The 17,131-nt window shown below is 35.0% G+C and overlaps 1 protein-coding gene across 41 annotated transcripts in view; it reads right to left on the reverse strand.

Moving 5' to 3' along the window:
* MBNL1 (muscleblind like splicing regulator 1) overlaps nt 1-17,131 on the reverse strand; it is a 192,051-nt gene that overhangs the window by 18,555 nt on the left and 156,365 nt on the right. For 34 of the 41 annotated variants that reach the window (XR_008710703.1, XR_008710704.1, XM_055569331.1 and 31 more), the window contains 3 exons: nt 11,909-12,109; nt 1,403-1,660; nt 165-218 (listed from right to left, as the gene is read on the reverse strand). Coding sequence is in view for 39 of the 41 variants with exons in the window: in XM_055569331.1 (XP_055425306.1) it covers nt 165-218; nt 1,403-1,660; nt 11,909-12,109 (513 nt within the window). In the remaining 2 variants the exon portion in view is untranslated. The remainder of the gene's footprint in view (nt 1-164; nt 219-1,402; nt 1,661-11,908; nt 12,110-17,131) is intronic. The other 7 variants (XM_055569315.1, XM_055569325.1, XM_055569304.1 and 4 more) reach the window with 1 other exon arrangement.

A 17,131-nucleotide genomic window follows, 5' to 3' on the forward strand; every position in this document is an offset into this window, starting at 1 on the left:
GTCTTTCCACTAATTTTGTCAGGAAACCACACTCAGTTTTCATTGTACTTTACAACTTTATAACAGAAAAAGGAATATATATATTTAAATTGATTAAAAAAAAAAAAAAACTTGTATCTACAATAAAGCTACATGCCAAGCTAAAAGGTGAAAGGTCATAGTACCAGGTCAAAGGTTGCCTCGAGGGGTCGCTTCAGTGATTTGACAGCCGACTGAGTCTTAATTAGCAGGCAGCGAGCACATGATGGCAATGGGCCAGTGGGGTTCAAGCGCATTAACATAAACAGCAAGCAGAGGTGCATCATGGGGGCAGCAGTGCATTTTTGGGTAGGTGAGAAAAAACAAATAAAAAAACAAATCATCGGAATGCCATATACAACGAATAACAAGACTAAGCATGCACAATAAAGGCACTACTGAGTTGTTATTGGGAGGATAACTCCTCTTCGTAGTTAATTACAAACAAGATACTCTAACAGAAAAAAAAAAAAAAAGAAGAGTGGAAGGAAGAGAAGAGGAGAGAGTCTGCCTTCTGTATTTTTGCTCAAGTATCCATAAACAAACACAGAAAAGACCTCTCCGTAACTATTTGACTGTGCTATGATATACCACACAGTGTTCTTTTTCATGAATAATTTAACAATTAAGTCATATATTTATGTAAAAAAAAAAGGACAACATTAAAACAGCTAAGCAAAGAACAAAAATGGACTCATTAAAATCAGCTATTAGATCACGTTAAAATTTACCTTCATTATATAGTTTAGTATCTATTCTAAATGATCCATTTCTAACTCTTCCTTCAGTACTGCTTTCTCCTTTCTATGTAATGGCATAGGCAAACTTCTCTGGTTTTACAGTTCTGTTTATGCCACAATATAGTTCAAGATAATCTAGATAAGTAAACTGCTCAACATCATGTACTGAATTCTTAAAACAGTTTTGTTGAAGCAATTCTCCTAAATAGTTTCAGATTTTGTTATGGTTAAAGCAAGATAAATGTAGAGAAGAGCCTTGATGTGCAGAAGAACACACCAAAGGAAAACAATGGCTGATTAGATAGCACACAGAAATAAGAGGACCAGAAATGGCAGTATCGTTAAACCGAAAAGGAGACAGGTGTTCTGTACAAAGCAGAAATTTCAGAAACCCTATATCCAGAGTAAGACAGAGTATTAAAAATTAGGCCGAGGGTAGGAGCAATCTGAACCATTTGAGGAGTTACCCTCACTTCTCTGAATGGTCACTTCATTATGTATTGTCTGGGATACCTGAACAAACATATCTTCAGCAAGAAAAAAAAAATTTTTTTAAAGGTTAATAAATGAATAGCTTGTTGTCAGATACAGCTGTTCACTGTTTTGTGACCGTTAACAAGGACTGAGCTGAGGTCTCGACTCACCATGGCAGCTGCAGTGGCTGCAGCCTGTGCTGCGGCAGCCTGGTTGACCTGGTATTGGGCAGCCTTGATCTTGGCTTGCAGATGTGCGGGAGGATGGAAGTATTTGCACTTTTCCCGAGAGCATCTCCCTTTGATGTAATCCATACACACGGTGACTGTGTTGTCATTGGTGTCAATCATTGTGCTGTCAGCAGGATGGGCGAACCGACAATCATTTTCTCCTCTGTTGCAATTGCCTCGCTGGTACTCTCGACATACCTATGGGGTCATGAAGTGCACGAAGGTCAGTCAATATGGACAAGTAGAAACTTTCTCAAGATTTAAAGTGCAAGAGTGGTGACAGAAGGCTACAGGTGAAAGGGGAAAAGAATTTACAAAGGAACCACAAAATAACTTGAAAACATTGTGTGTGTGTTAGTCACTCAGTCGTGTCCGACTCTTTGCAACCCCATGGGCTGTAGCCTGCCAGGCTTCTCTGTCCATGGAATTCTCCAGGCAAGAATACTGGAATGGATTGCCATTCCCTCCTCCAGAGAAACTTCCCGACTCAGGGATTGAACTCTGGTCTCCTTCCTCACAGGCATATTCTTTACCATTTGAGCTACAGGGAAGTTGTAGTATACTAATTACAGCCCCATTTCAATAAAATGTCCATGAGGAAGAAAATGCACTTAAGATACTAACTATGGTAAAACATCTAATTTAAATAAAGTTGATATACTTATTCATTGTTGTTGTTCAATAGCTTAGTCGTTTCTGACTCTTTTGTGACCCCATGGACTGTAGCTCACCAGGCTCCTCTGCTCATGGGATTCTCCAGACAAGAGTATTGGAGTAGGTTGCCATTTCCTTCTCCAGGGGATCTTCCCAACCCAGGAACTGAACCCGCAACTCCTACATTGCAGGTGGATTCTTTACTGCTGAGCCATCATGGAAGGCCATACTTACTCATTACTAAGGAGGAAACAGTAACTCTGTAATGAAGAACTCTACAGATACCCACTTAACCAAACAAAGTTAATATCACCAGTAATAAAGACATAATGATATCACATATCTACTGATATGATCCACTGAAAAAAGGTTACAACATCACATTTGTTGTATTATTGCTGAGAACGCATAACCTGAATTTAATCATGACAATACATTAAACAAACTAAAACGGTAGGATGTTTTACAAAATGACTCATCAGTACTCTCCCAAAGTGTCAAGGTCATGAAAGACAAAGACTGAGATACTGTTATAGACTGAACGATCCTGAGTCAGAGGAAGGATATTGGTAGGACAATGGGTGAAATTTGATTAAGGTCTGTAGATTGGTTAATAGCAGCATATCAATGCTAATTTTCTGGTTTTGTAAGCGGTAACATGGTTATGTAAGCTGTCAATATTTAGGTAAGCTGGGTGAAGGAGATGCAGAAATTCAGTTCTATTTTTGCAAATTTTATGCTAATCAGAAATAATTTAAAAGTGAAAGTGTAAAAAGTAAAATGATAGCTTTTTTGTAAAATGTTTCTAAGAGCTATATTTTTGATCATTAGCGATTCACCAGGTAGTAATGTAAAGCAGATGGAAAAGGATTAGTTTTTGTCATTTGTTTGTTTTATATCTATTAATTTTGGATGGGGTCCCTGGAGAAAAGGTGAAAATGGATTATTTTTCACCCATTTGCTTGATTCAGACCTCTTACTATTAAAGGTTGTTGGGGATTTCCCAGGTGGCACAGTGGTAAAGAATCTGCCTGCCAATTCAGGAGATGTGGGTTTAATCCGTGGGTCAGGAAGATTCCCTGGAATAGGAAGTGGCAACCCACTCCTGTATCCTTGCCTGGAAACTTCCATGGACAGAGGAGCCTGTTGGGCTACAGTCCATGGGGTTGCAAAGTGTTGGATATGACTGAGCACACACTTTATAGCTCTTTTCAAAAAGTTGCCAGCACTTTCATTCAGGAAAGTTTGACCTTTTTACCACAAGAGGGCCACCTAAACACAAAAAGTCCTTGTGATATTTTTATGCTGTTGTTACTTCATGCTTTAAGGATGTTTCCTTTTTGTTTTTCACAAATCTTTTACAAACTGAGCAGATACAGTCCCTGAACACTCCATTTTGGAATTCATGAAGGGAAAAAAAAAGGCGAACTCTGCTATGATTTAAAAAACAAAGATTTTCTTGGATTTAAGTACATAAAATGATTACATTCAATTCTAGGTGTTTCTCCCTTTTAAAAATCCATATCCCATTATTGAGGAAAATGATTCCTTTTAAAAAGGCCTCTATAATTTGTATCATGCTACATGTTAAAAAAGAGCATCTTGTACCATTTAGAAACCTCAAGCTAAAGCAATGCATCCTATCTACATAGCCGAGTCAACTCATCACTTCAATTTATATAATTTTAAAAAAGTATTAAATAATTACTCTGTGCAAGATACTCCGAGAAATATCAGGAGTAAAAGATGACTTAGAAAGTTACAAAAGATGCTACTTTTTTTAATCATTACATTTATCTTCTTGAATAGAAGAAAACAAGGATATTGAGGAGTTTATAATTTGAAAAGCAAACATGGTTAAGCTGTTACCCGGAATTCTTGTCCTCCACTCTCACTGAGCATGCAATCAAGCTGTGCCGCTTTCTAAACCACAAATCCCCACTTACTAAATTAGACTTCTCAAAATACAAGGAGATTTTAAATACGGATTAAATACGGATAAAAACTTTTCATGTAGATATGTAAAACTTATGCATAAGCAAAAACGTCACTTTTCTGTTTAAAAAAATCGATGTCAATTCAGCCTCATTCAACAGGAAACTGTTGTTCGGACACTACTGCCGTTAGCTTTTCAGTAATTTTTGCTTTCTCGAATATGCTCACAAAGAATCTGCCGGCAGCTGAACCAACACTCTTTTCCAATTTCTCTTACTCTGCCACAATAACAAGAAATAACATCTAAAGGTAGTCTATCTGCAGGAGCCTGAATAACTACTAAAATCAAAGATCTGCTATTTTCCAAAAGCAATTACACCAGTGTTTGTGCCAGAAATTTGAGCAACAGTCCCCCAAAATAAAACCTGAATGCTGGGCTGATTTTGACTTTTTATTTCTCTGTCTGTCTCAATGTTCTTTTTATTTTCAGGAATATGAACTTACCATCAGGTTGCATAAAGATGGTCATTCTAAGACCTCTTCTGGTCCCTGTCCATTTGCTTTATACATATATATATGTGTGTTTTGTATAAGTTAGTATGTGTGTTTTGTATAAGTTAATAACTGGTTTAGTACAATTTTGTACTCTTTACAGTCTTGCAGGATTCATTTAGGGAGAATTCTAAAAAACACAAGCAGAGTTGATAACTCGCAGTCAGCTTAGAATCTTGTCCTAAAGTGACTGTTTCACTTTTTTTTTTTTTTAATCCAGCTTAATGTTTCTCCTGACAAGAGAAACAGAACAGAAGAAATACACTGAAACAGCTTTTCTCCAATTATTCTTGCCTTTGAAAAAATATAAAGAAGAAACAGAAAATCTCTTGTGTAAACTTGTACTGGTGTGAGCCACAAGGCCAGAGGGCCTAGAGAATGTTGCCAAGCTTTACATGTACATCTGGCTTGTTGGAGACCTATCTGAACAGAACAAACCTCCCAGAGCTTTTCACACAGATTTTTCTCTAATAATCAATACATCTCATTTCTAAATAAAATTTTTCATTAAAAATAAAATGAGATCTGTTTCTTGACTGATGAATATGAGTTTGGCCTGGTTTCTCTGTTAAACTCGAGAAACTGTAGGGTGTGCTGCTCCCTCAAAGAAATATCTTAGTCTGGTACTGCATTTGCAAATTCTAGTTGACAGACAAAATTTCAACAAATTTAACCATCCAACTCAAATCAGGATAAGAAGTTGCACAATTTACCATATACAGAATTTGCAACAAAGAAGATTAAATTTGAAAATCCTAACAATGTTATGGTCCTCTTTGCTATTCGCATCTAATCTTCTGCATGAATGTATTTTTCAAATAGTTGTAATTAGAGTATGGTTATTACTTGGTGATCTGTTATTGCTTGCTGATGTATGTAAACATTCTTTTTGCCATTTTACTAGTGTCCATAGTGATCATTTTTGCTGACTGAATCAAATTCCATCAAATAGATATGCACAATCTAAGTAATTCTTTCAGAGAACATCTAGATTATTTTGAATATTTCCATACTACATATAATGTTGCAAAGACTATTTTCAAGACACACCAAAAAAATCATTCTATAAGGATGAATATGTAGAAATGGTATTAGTGGGTCAACAAATATAACTACTTTTACAGTTTGATAAGTGGTTTCAAACCTAGATGAAAATAATTCCATCTACTAGCTAATGTCCTTCAATCAAAAAGAACGTTTGTAAGTGTTAACATAAGATTTACTTTGGAAATCACGTAAGTTTTGTAAACTTTCATACAAAAAGGTTAAGAAGTTACTTTCATAGTAAAAATCATCACTTTGATAAAAATATTTACTGAAAACATTAAAGTAGTAAATTTCATTTCCAGAAAAACATCTTTGGCTAATAAACTTTAAATAATCAAAAGGAAAAGCAATTAGAAAAACTTCCCAAGGAAATCTATGTTAATTCTACATAAACCTTCTTTGTTAATTAAATAGCAGTGGTAGTCTGCAAAGAGGACAGAGTCTGAAAACAGAAATTTTGGGTTCTATCTAGTATTTATATTTACTAGTTATGGAATCATGAATACTGAAAAAAAATAATACATAGCTTAAAACGTACTATATAAATCTGATTAAAATAAACAGTTTTGTGATCTCAATTTTTTATAAACATGACAAACATATTTCAAATCAGTCAAAATAATAATAGGTTGTAAGAAATGAAAGTGTTAGTCACTCAGTTGTGTCTGACTCTTTTGCAACCCCGTGGACTATAGCCTGCTAGGCTCCTCTGTCCATGGGATTTCCCAGGCAAGAATACTGGAGTGGGTTGCCATTTCCTCCTCCAGGGGATTTTCCCAACCCAGGGATCAAACCCACATCTCCTGCATTGGCAGGCGGGATTTTTTTTTTTTACTACCACTGAGCCACCAGGAAAGCCCAATTTAAGTCTAATGACTAAATAATAAGGAGCTTAGTCAAAGATACATATATACCTGCTGTTCAACAGTAAGTATCATGGATATTTTATTTTCTATTAAATTTGAGCTAACACACACTTTAAAACATAAATACTGAATAATCAATTATTTTATCAAAGAATCCATAGCATTATAGGTCATGAATATACAAATATGATGAAATTATCTATGTTTTCAAAAAGAATTCAAATATCCATATCTTAAAATTGTGATGATTAGGGGAAATGATCTTAGTTAATTGTTTGTATAATTACATTCCCAAGATAAATGTCTAATGGTATAATATCTAGTTTCAGTTTGTTACCAGATAATTGAACAAACTTGGTCTACCTGAATCTCATTTTTTAAAAAAATGAAGAAAAAGACATCTATAATGCTACTCTAGAGGATTTCTGTTAAGATCAACAGGGACTTTTCTTTGAAATCTAAACGGTGAAATCCATCATTACTGCCATTAGCCAATGAAGACAAGCACATTTCTACAGATAATATAAGCTAAGAATTTGTCATTTGATTTCAAGTACCTTAAAAATAAAATCTGAATATATCAGAACGACCAACTAAAGAAACAACTTGCAACTATATTGTTTCCAAAACAAAACTCAAACTAATTACAGACAGCACAGACTAGACGTTTTAACTGGGAACATGAGTTCACCATTTTAGAGTCTTATTACACTACATTATTAAGCCATTCTAAAGTCTTATTACAATTATTTTTTTAATTTAAACTTCATAGAACCATGTGCATTAAACTCTTAATATTTCTTGGTGATTTTCTAAAGAAATTAAAATATCACAGAAGCAGTAGCTAAATACTCGAGACAAAAACACAAAAGTAAAGTAATTATATCAATAAGCCTTTCTTGTATTATTAAAAGCATTTGCTTTTCTAATCTCATTTTGAAATGAGTGCAATAGATCATGACAAATCCATTAAATGCCTATAATGCTGTCATGGAGGCATCCTTTCACCATCACTTAAATCCACATTTAGCTTTAAATGCTTTTTTTGTGTGTGTAGTCAGTAAGTATCATATGTTTTTATACCTATATGAAAAAAGCCACTAGACTCTTCTGTACCAGTAAGTAGTGGAAGCATTCAGTATCCAGCGGCCTGAATTAGAAACTCATGTCATGATTGTCTCAGTAGAATAAAACTTTCAGCACATGAATACATTATTTTGAAACAACTCCAACTGAAAATATCAGAAGCCGAGTACTTTGCCCACCTTGCTGGAATATGTCATATAGACTATTAATATAAAAATAGTTAACCTAATGGCAATCTAATGTCTCCATCAGCATATGAAGTATGTGACCACTGGTTTGTTCTGTTTTATTAATGCTGTTATGTGGTATAAATTGCCCCCCAAAATCATCATTGTTTACTTAAAATATTTCATTATGCTGTACCACGGTGTTCTCAGCAACTTCACAAAATACAGAATGCTAAATGCATTTGAGGAGACAGATTTTTAATCCAGAATCACAAGTAACTACATGAGGTAAGTGATAAAAAAGTTAATGCTTAAATAACAGGTGCTCACATCCCCTGAATGGAATTTTATAAACCATTTGTATTTAGAATCACCCAGATCATCTGTGAAAAGAATTTGAGATCCCCATTGGAGATCCACCAAATCAGTCTGTGGGGATGAGGCCCCACATTTAAAAACAATTTTTTATGTTTTAATTTTTGGTTGTGCCTTGTGGTTTGCAGGATCTTAGTTCTCTGAGCAGGAATTGAACCTGCACCCTCCTCAGTGAAAGCCCAAGTCCTAACCACTGGACCTCCAGAGAATTCCCAGGCTTTCCATTTTTAACAATCATCACAAGTGATTCTAATCACATTAAAGCTTGAAAACTATTGCTCTAGGACTAGGGGCATGAACAGGATGTCTTATTATGTAGTTGGAATGTTCAAAATGTAAACATGTTCCCAAGGATAATGCTAACAATGTTAAAAATGTGTCATGTTTTATCTCCTCTGGTAGATTACCCTAAGCTCTGAATAAGGGCATGGACTAATTAATTAACTAGTTGATTGACTCATTTATTCCTTCATCGATCAAGTTACTAGGCATCATTTATGAGCCTGGCACTATTCTGGGACCTTTTATTGTTATAAAACAGTAGGCAACCTTTGATGCCTCATGATATTCCTCACAACAGTTTTTACTTGAAATATGGTCAACAGTTCTTCAATGGATATTGCTGAATAAAGGAGAGAATAAATGCACTCATGGATCCTTTTTGCACCATAAAAAAATTATTGTGTATCTTGAAAATAGACAGTTTCCTTAATTACCAACTCTTTGTAGTAAAGCAGATATGACTAAAAACCTCAGTCCTTTCTAGTACGTACAGATTTTAACAATTGTTAAAATAATCATTGAAAATAACTGCCACTCAAAAATTACACAAAGGCACCCCAAGGTCACAAAATGGAATTTTTTAAAAGCCTCATTTCAGTGACCAATATTTAAGAGGTTTGCTCCTCTTTAGAGAAAACTGATTTTATACCATAGAGAGTATGCAGCTGCAAAGTCTTTTAAAAGATATCTAACAAAGAATGGATAATATGGATAGTGATAGAAAATTTATGCATGTGTGGATACACACACACACACACACACACACACACACACATAAATAACCTTTTCAGTAATTTGTGGTTGGCATTAAATGCAAGAAAATGATCTAAATTTCACCTTACTGGAGGTGATTGTAGAGATTATATGGTATAATCCCCTAGTTTAATACGTGTGAAATATGACGCTTAGGGGGAAAAAAACACTTGACCTATGCTTACTCACTTAATTAGCAACATCACCAGCACTAATCCTTGGGTTCCTCTTTTTCAATTTTTTGTAGTATCAACATTTTTTTGTAGCATCACATTGGGTGCTATATGTTAGTTCTTCTAAACAAAAGAATCAGAAGGGTGATAATCTATGGTGTTTTTAACTTCATTTCCTATTTTGTAGTAAAAAGAGAAAAGGAAGTGGCAAGAAGAACTGGCCAGTATTTTAACTGATTCAAAATTTGTTCACCTCAAAAGTAACTCAAAAATTCTAAAATGTACTTGGGAGTTCCATGAGTTAAAAATCAAGCACAGATTTAAATCCCAAACAACTAAATGTGTAAATAAGTGCTGGCGCTTAACTACCATGTCTCTTAGACCCCAAGATATGGCGTAATGAGCATGAGAGGAAAGAGCCTGAAGACAGGAGTGTCTAAAATCACAATGCCAAGGAGAAAGACGTGCCCCTTAGCATCACACTGCAATATCCTAACAGGTTGTAACTGTGACCCTAAATCAGATCCTGTGAATGAGGATAAGATAGGAAGCTGCCCTACTATCAGGCACTGAGATAAGTGGAATTCAGGTTAAAAGGAAATGACAGTCATTACAACAGGAGCCATTTGTCGTGACTACTAGAAAGGAAGACAGAAAAAAAATACTTGCAATAGCTCCTTGTAAAAGAAAAACAAAACCAAATGAAAGACGGAAGTCTTCATTTTAACTGAACATCATGCAGAATATAACCAATTACAGTCTACCTAAAATTGTGGAAGAATTAGTTTAAAAGAGTTCTGAATACACAATCAGCCTTTTAAAAAGGTTCCTTGAAAGAGATTTAAATAGAGACAATCTCAGTTTTAATCTCCTATTAAAAATTAATTCAATCAAGTTCATCTCAGACTGCCTATTTGGTTCCCATTAAACAATCAAGAACCTTAAGATATGCTTCTGAAAGGTTGGGGGGGAGGGATTCATATACTGAACATCTAATAATTTTTAAATACTTAAAACTTCCTAAATTTGCGCCTAAATTTCTCTGCAAACAGCATTAGTTATTAATGAGCAAGAACAACTATGCAATGACAAACCACCCACAAGTCAAGGTTTTATCTCTAGCACACAGCAGGGTCCTTGGTCCACAGAGGGCATGAAATCAGGTCTCAACATCCTTCCTGAGTCCTCCTTATGGAACTCCTGTAACTAGGAGCTTTTTCCAGCATGTTCAATGAAAGGTTAAAAATAAGCCTAAAACAAACAAACAAATAAAAACTCTAAAGGGAACACACAAGCCCAAATTTCCTGCCTCTTGTTTGCACCATCACGTGTATGGGAAGGGGAGTAATAACAGTGTTTAAAATTCTGATATCATGTCCTACCAGAAGATCCTACCCATGTGACCTTGAATAAGTCACGTTACATCTCTCTCAAGTTTATTGCCTTGTTAAATGGAGTTAACGATAGTATCTTTCTCATAAGATTGCTTTGAGGATTAAATGTATGTTGCACATGGAGGGGTAATGCTATGGCTGGTAGACAGTAAATATCCAATAATTATCAACTATTGCTACTACCATCAGAAAGGTGGTGGCAGTGATAAGTACTCTGAAATCTGAGATCCTTTGTAATGCATGCAATGAAACTTAATCAACAAGAAAGTGGTATTTATCGAATAAATTCCTGCTAAACTGATAAATTATTAGTGTCAATTATGTTCACACAATGGCGTTGTTTTGCCATTTTCTCGTAATTAAGACATGCAAAACTTCTAGTACTAAATATTGCCTCATCCTAACCAGGGAAAAGAGGAAAAGCTCATTTTTTCTTTATTTGGATACCAAAGCCAGATTTGAGAGCTTCAGTGTACAGTAATGCTGCCATTTTTCCAATTTAGAGTTTACCAAGTCCATTAATTTACAGTCAAGTTGAAATTCTCAACTACTTCAATATAAGATTATATCTTTTAATTTCTTTTTCATGCAGCAACAGCAAAGCACATACATCAGATCATCCTTGACTCGAAGACAAAATATCACCCAATTTGCAATTAAAAATTTATCAGCACATTTCACAAACAAAGGTACCTTGTCATTCCTGCTGAAACATTGTGAGGGTTATAAGGAAACTTAACAATAAAAAATTTTTAAACACTTTGTATGTAGTAACTTAATAACAAGTTCATTCAGGGGATTGACAGAATTTGTTAATACCAACAGTAACATGAAACATTTAGGAAGCTAAGTCTAACTCTTTGAGATAAAATCGTTTCTCCATTTTGAAGATAAGAAAACTGAGACCCAACCAAGTAAAAAGCAGTCTGATCCCAGAGTCCAAGTTCCTATCCACTTTTCTACATATGGATGTTGTGGCTTCTATAAATGTTACTTTCATGAAATACAGCATATCTATATTCTAGCAAAATGCTCCAAACACTGAACCAAAATCTCTGAATTATCTTTTAACCTTTATAGCCATTGAAGAAATAAAAAAAAACAACAAAGAGCACACTATGAATTTTAGAATGGAATACATAAAAATACCCGTGACTCTTACCTCAAGTCTGTCTGTCCGCATTAATTTCTGTGCGGCAGCTGCAGCAGCTGCAGGTACAGGGACCCCAGGGTTCCCTGTAACCAACATTGGTGCAGTCGGTAAGATCTCTGCTGGAACCAGGCTTGGGGAAACAGGTCCCAGGTAGGGATTAAAGGCTGCTGATGCATTGGTAGCTAAGCTTGGTGCAACTGAAAACATTGGCTGAAAAATAAAATATAAGGTAAAATTTAATAGGCAGGTCTTGGTTCAAAGTCGATATCCTGCATCATATATCTATCCTTCACCCATGCATCCATCCATCCTTCCATGCATCCAGCCATAATCCATTCTTCCTCTGTTCCCTTCCTCCTTCCCCCTCCCTCTCTCCACTTAACTGTACATTTATTAACTCTCATTTAGATTAAGAATGTTTCTTAAACAAGCATTCATCAAATCAATGTTTCTCTAAAATATAATGGGTAATTTATCTAGGAAATTTTCCACTGGGATTTTGAAGCTTGGGGTCTACAATACTTGCAATTGCTTTTTTGAAAAATAGCTCAACCATTCAATACAGAAACTTCTTGTAGTTACCTAAACTCCACCTTTGTCCTGATTTAATCCTAGATACTTGTCTAAGAAAATACATTTCATAATTGCTATGTCAGATGTACCTGAAAGATTTGTTTACAACTGTTAATAGGTTGCAAGTGTCTTATCATCTAGAATAAATAAAGCAGAACTCCCAGTGGATAACAGAGTCTCACAGTCAATGTAAACTGTGAATAAATCTCAGGATATATGAAAGGTGATGATGACACCATTTCTTTTGAGCACATAAGATAAAGTGTTTGGCATATGTATCTGTTGCAGGTTTTCCTGGGGAAATAGATGTTCCACCAGCTTCTTATTCCTTTGTGAGAGACTTTACAACAGATTCAGCTTACTATGAAGAAATGAAGTCTGAAAAGAATACTCCTAAAGAAGTGCATTATGATAGTTCAAGGAAATATATATAGTAACACTGAATAAATGCTATAAGATAGATTTTTCTGCCAGAAATGCTTTCATGAATATATGAGGATGGTTTCCATTTGTTGATATGAAAATCTGTATGTCAGGAAATATATCTGTTCTTGAGTAAAATTAAGTAATTTACCTTAAATTTACTTTAACAATGTGCTTTTTCATTTTTCAAAGCATAACCTAGCACAATTTTCCACCTTACTGGTGGTATATTTTCAATCTCCTAGGTCAATGGAGTTTTCATTCTTGATGTTTAATCTATGTGTAATAATAATGTTTGTTTCAAAAACACAAAAACAAATGGACAAAATGGATCCTATTCTTTAAGCTAATTTTCAACAGTTTGTTATCTTTACCCTGCAGTAAGGAACAGAATCATACGAAGTTTTTTTAGAAAGAAAGGGACATGAGAATGTAGATAATTCTTCCCTCTGATAGGAAGAAGAAGTCAGATGATCCAAGAGTTTACTTAGTACTCAACGGAGTTTTACAGAATAAGGTTTTATGCAATCAAGATGTATATGTTACAGAAATAATTTTTATAACTCAGAAATATCTTAAAATAAAATAAACTCTTTATCTATTTTGGCTCTGACTCCTCCTGTATTTAGAAGAATACCACAGAATTCAAGTATTCCTTTTTTCTTAAGGTAGTGGTTCTCAATTATGAGTGATTGTATCTCACAGGGAATATTTTGCAACAGCAGGGGATATTTTTGGTTGTCACAGCTGGGGGGCACTACTGCATCTAATGAGGAGAGGCAAATAATGCTGGTAAGTATCCTACATCACACAGAAAAGGCCCTCATAACATAGACTCATCCGGCCTAAATGTCAATAGTGCTGGGGTTGAAAATCTCTGACAGCCTTCTCTTGATGTCACAAATTGTTTTAGGACAACATGTTTGCAGCTATCATATATAGTCTTAATCACAAGATTGTGTAATAGAGAAAAGTTAATACAACTTTTGATTCACTTGGGAGAAGAAGAAGTATATCATAGAGTCCACAGACACTTTCAAATTAAAATAATTATGCCTCCCAATGTGTTGGTCTGAATGCCATGGTGAGCTGCCCCATCAGGTTGATGGCTCTTGATGAAACAGCCTAAAGTAATACTTCTAGTTCCCAGTTCCATCTCTGCCTAAGGCAGCTACCCACTAACAACAGAAAACTGTGGGGTCCCAGATATTAACAATCAATAACCTGTCAGAAATGGGGGCCCAGAGCAATCTCTCAAGTCCCTCAACAGTTACTTATTCAAATAGCAGTTGATTTGATGTTGCTCCACTGACTACTGGCTGCCAAGGCAGCAAGACAAGAATTTAGCTGTACAATAAATACATGTTCAACTTGGGTCTCTATTCAGAATTATTCAGATTAAACTTATACTGTTACATACTATCAAATGCAATATGTGACATTTTCAGCCACATGCAGACCAGCACTCTAATTTTTCTCTTATATATTTAAGAATTATAAGTAATTTAGCATAGTAGACTAAAAAACTAGTTTAGAATATGGAGAACAGAAGCCAGTCAATATTAATTCTTGCCATGAATTAATATGCATTTCCAGAGAGGATATTTTAAATGTCAACTTCAGAAAGTAATTGAGATGTTTATGTCACTTTGCACAATCTACTAAAATCATTTAGAAGCAGAGGTCAAATTGGCAAATTTATCTAGAGGGAAGAAAGCATTCTTAAAAATTTTAAGAAAATAAGATCAGTGGCCAATAAAATTCAGCTTTGTTAAATATCATTGAATAAAAAAAATTTATAATCTGCAATACATATAAAATAGCAGTTCCATATTACAGATAAAAGAATACTTTCATTAGATAAAAATACTGATCTTACTAACTGGCAACATTTTTTCCACTGGATTGTCTCTATAGAGTTGTCACATGAATTGACTTTCTGACAATTCAGCAAATGTTAAGAACTTTAGGGCAGTGTCCCCAAGTAAAATCAGTAGCAGCTTTCAAAATTCTAAAACATCAACTATGCAGCAAGCATTATCTCAAATTGCTCCCTCTCCAGATAAGTAGCATTATTTGCTAAACAGGCAGACAATAAATAATAATAGCTCTATACTTTGAAATTTTATTCCAAAAGTTGCCCCCAAAACATCCCCATCAAAGCGCAACATCCCTTCATTTCTTCTGAGCTTTTGTAAATTTGTTATAGCTCTTCTTCAAGAAGCACCTTGCTGGAGGTAGGTCATTGCTGGCCCCATCAGAGGGCCCTAATCAGACTAGTGAAGCGCCTGAACTGTGGCACTGCCAGTTCTCTATTACAAAAGCCATCCTGCAGAGTTCAGCAGAATCGCAAAGACTGGTATTAATGCAATGGTATTATCAAGTAGCATCCTATTTTCTCCTAAGTATCCACAGAAAAATGTATAATTATGTAACTGGTGCATTTGATCCTGACTACATCCTTGTAATAATGATTTACAGATATCTTTGTTCCCAGAAGGCATAAAGAAGGTTGCTTTATGGTTGCCTTTTTTGCCAGTGAACACCCTCAGCAGAGAAAAACAAACTGCAATCTTACTAATGCTGGTGCATTTATAGGCTAATCATTTGTTTGTTTTAAATGAGACATTTGATTCCATTAAAGGTAATCAGGCTTTATTATGAATGAAAACATTATTCAATTTCACTTTAGGACCCTAGTTAAATGTGTGCAAACATGATTATTACAATAATTCTATTTATTGTGTGCCAGGTATTGTGCTAAGTGCTTTACCTGTGTTATTATATTTAATCCTCATAATAGTAGAAAATAAATTCCTTGGAGCAAACAAAAGCAAAACCTCTACTGCTTCTATGTCAAGGAGGAGGGGAGACACATTTAGTTCACTGTTAAGTCACCAGAACTGAAAATGATGTCTGGTATACAATAGGCATTCAATAAATACACACTGAATAAGTATTTGAATGAAAGAATGAATGAAAGGGTGAATAAATTACAGCCTTATCAAGTGGATATTATTAGTTCCATTTAGCAAATAAGGAAAAGGGTTCACAGAGACTACGTGCATATGGTCACAAATGAGTGCATGAAGACCTATGACTTGCACATCGGTGTGTTTGATTCTAGGTGGTTCTAAAACCAGTGGTTCTCAATGTTGGCTGTCCAACAGAATCACCTGGACAACCTGAAGCCCAGAATGCCCAGGTTAAATAAATTCTCCATTTATCAGAATTTTCTAGGCAACAGTATTTTTTTAAGCTCCTGGGGAGGTCCAATTCCATATACTATGCAGTCTTCTACTATTTAAAAACAGAAATGGGTCCAGTTTTCAGATTCTATATGAGGTCTCTAAGAACACATGTTTCCTTATGGCTCCCTGCTTTTGAACATGGATTTCCCTCCACAACAGAGGCTGATCCTGCCAAGCCCAAATGCTTAATAACTAATTAGGCTTCAAGAATCAGGACTCTTTGTCTAGGTGTTTGTCCTGATTCATCCACAGCTCCAACTATGAAAGGAATTTTCCTACCCTCAGTTCCTAGGTAACTCTTCATCACTAGAATCCAGTACTGATCACTAAGTGTGTTTACTTAACCATCTTTTCTACTTGGGCTGTCAGAGGGCAGTCTCACGCACTGTGCTTTGTCTACTAATATATCCAGCACTTGGCATCTATACACGTCTCTACAAATATTTGCTTAACAAATATATTTATGGATTTGCTGTTTTTCTCTGCCATAAAAACTAACAAATACATTAAATATTTTCTAGTACACATATCTGAAAGTTTAAAAAGATTTAGTGTTATTTTCTCCCAATCTCAAATTTTAATCATTAATTTCTTTACTATGCTTGTTTAAAATTTATTTTATTTTCAATTGTCACTTTTTTTATATATTGAACTAAGCTTCATTAACATACTGTTACCAAGCTGTAATCTTGCAAATATCATGGGGGTCCTAATTTATTTTAAACACTGTGTGAAACAGTGTTTGCATACAATGTTTGCTATTTTTAATAAAATGGAGGGAGTATATAAAATAGATAATACATAATCAGTATGTTCTGGGATACAGAACAAATTTTAAGTCAAGAGTTTTCTAGATTTTATGGTATGTGTGCCTGTGTCTGTTTGTGAAGATCAAACTTTTAAGCAGGGAAAAACAAAGCTTTTAAAAAAATTAACAGCTCACAATCAAGGTGTATAAAGCCATGTTTCTGGGTAGGTATAACCC

Source organism: Bubalus kerabau, chromosome 2 (genome assembly GCF_029407905.1).
Source record: "Bubalus kerabau isolate K-KA32 ecotype Philippines breed swamp buffalo chromosome 2, PCC_UOA_SB_1v2, whole genome shotgun sequence".
NCBI lineage: Eukaryota > Metazoa > Chordata > Mammalia > Artiodactyla > Bovidae > Bubalus > Bubalus kerabau.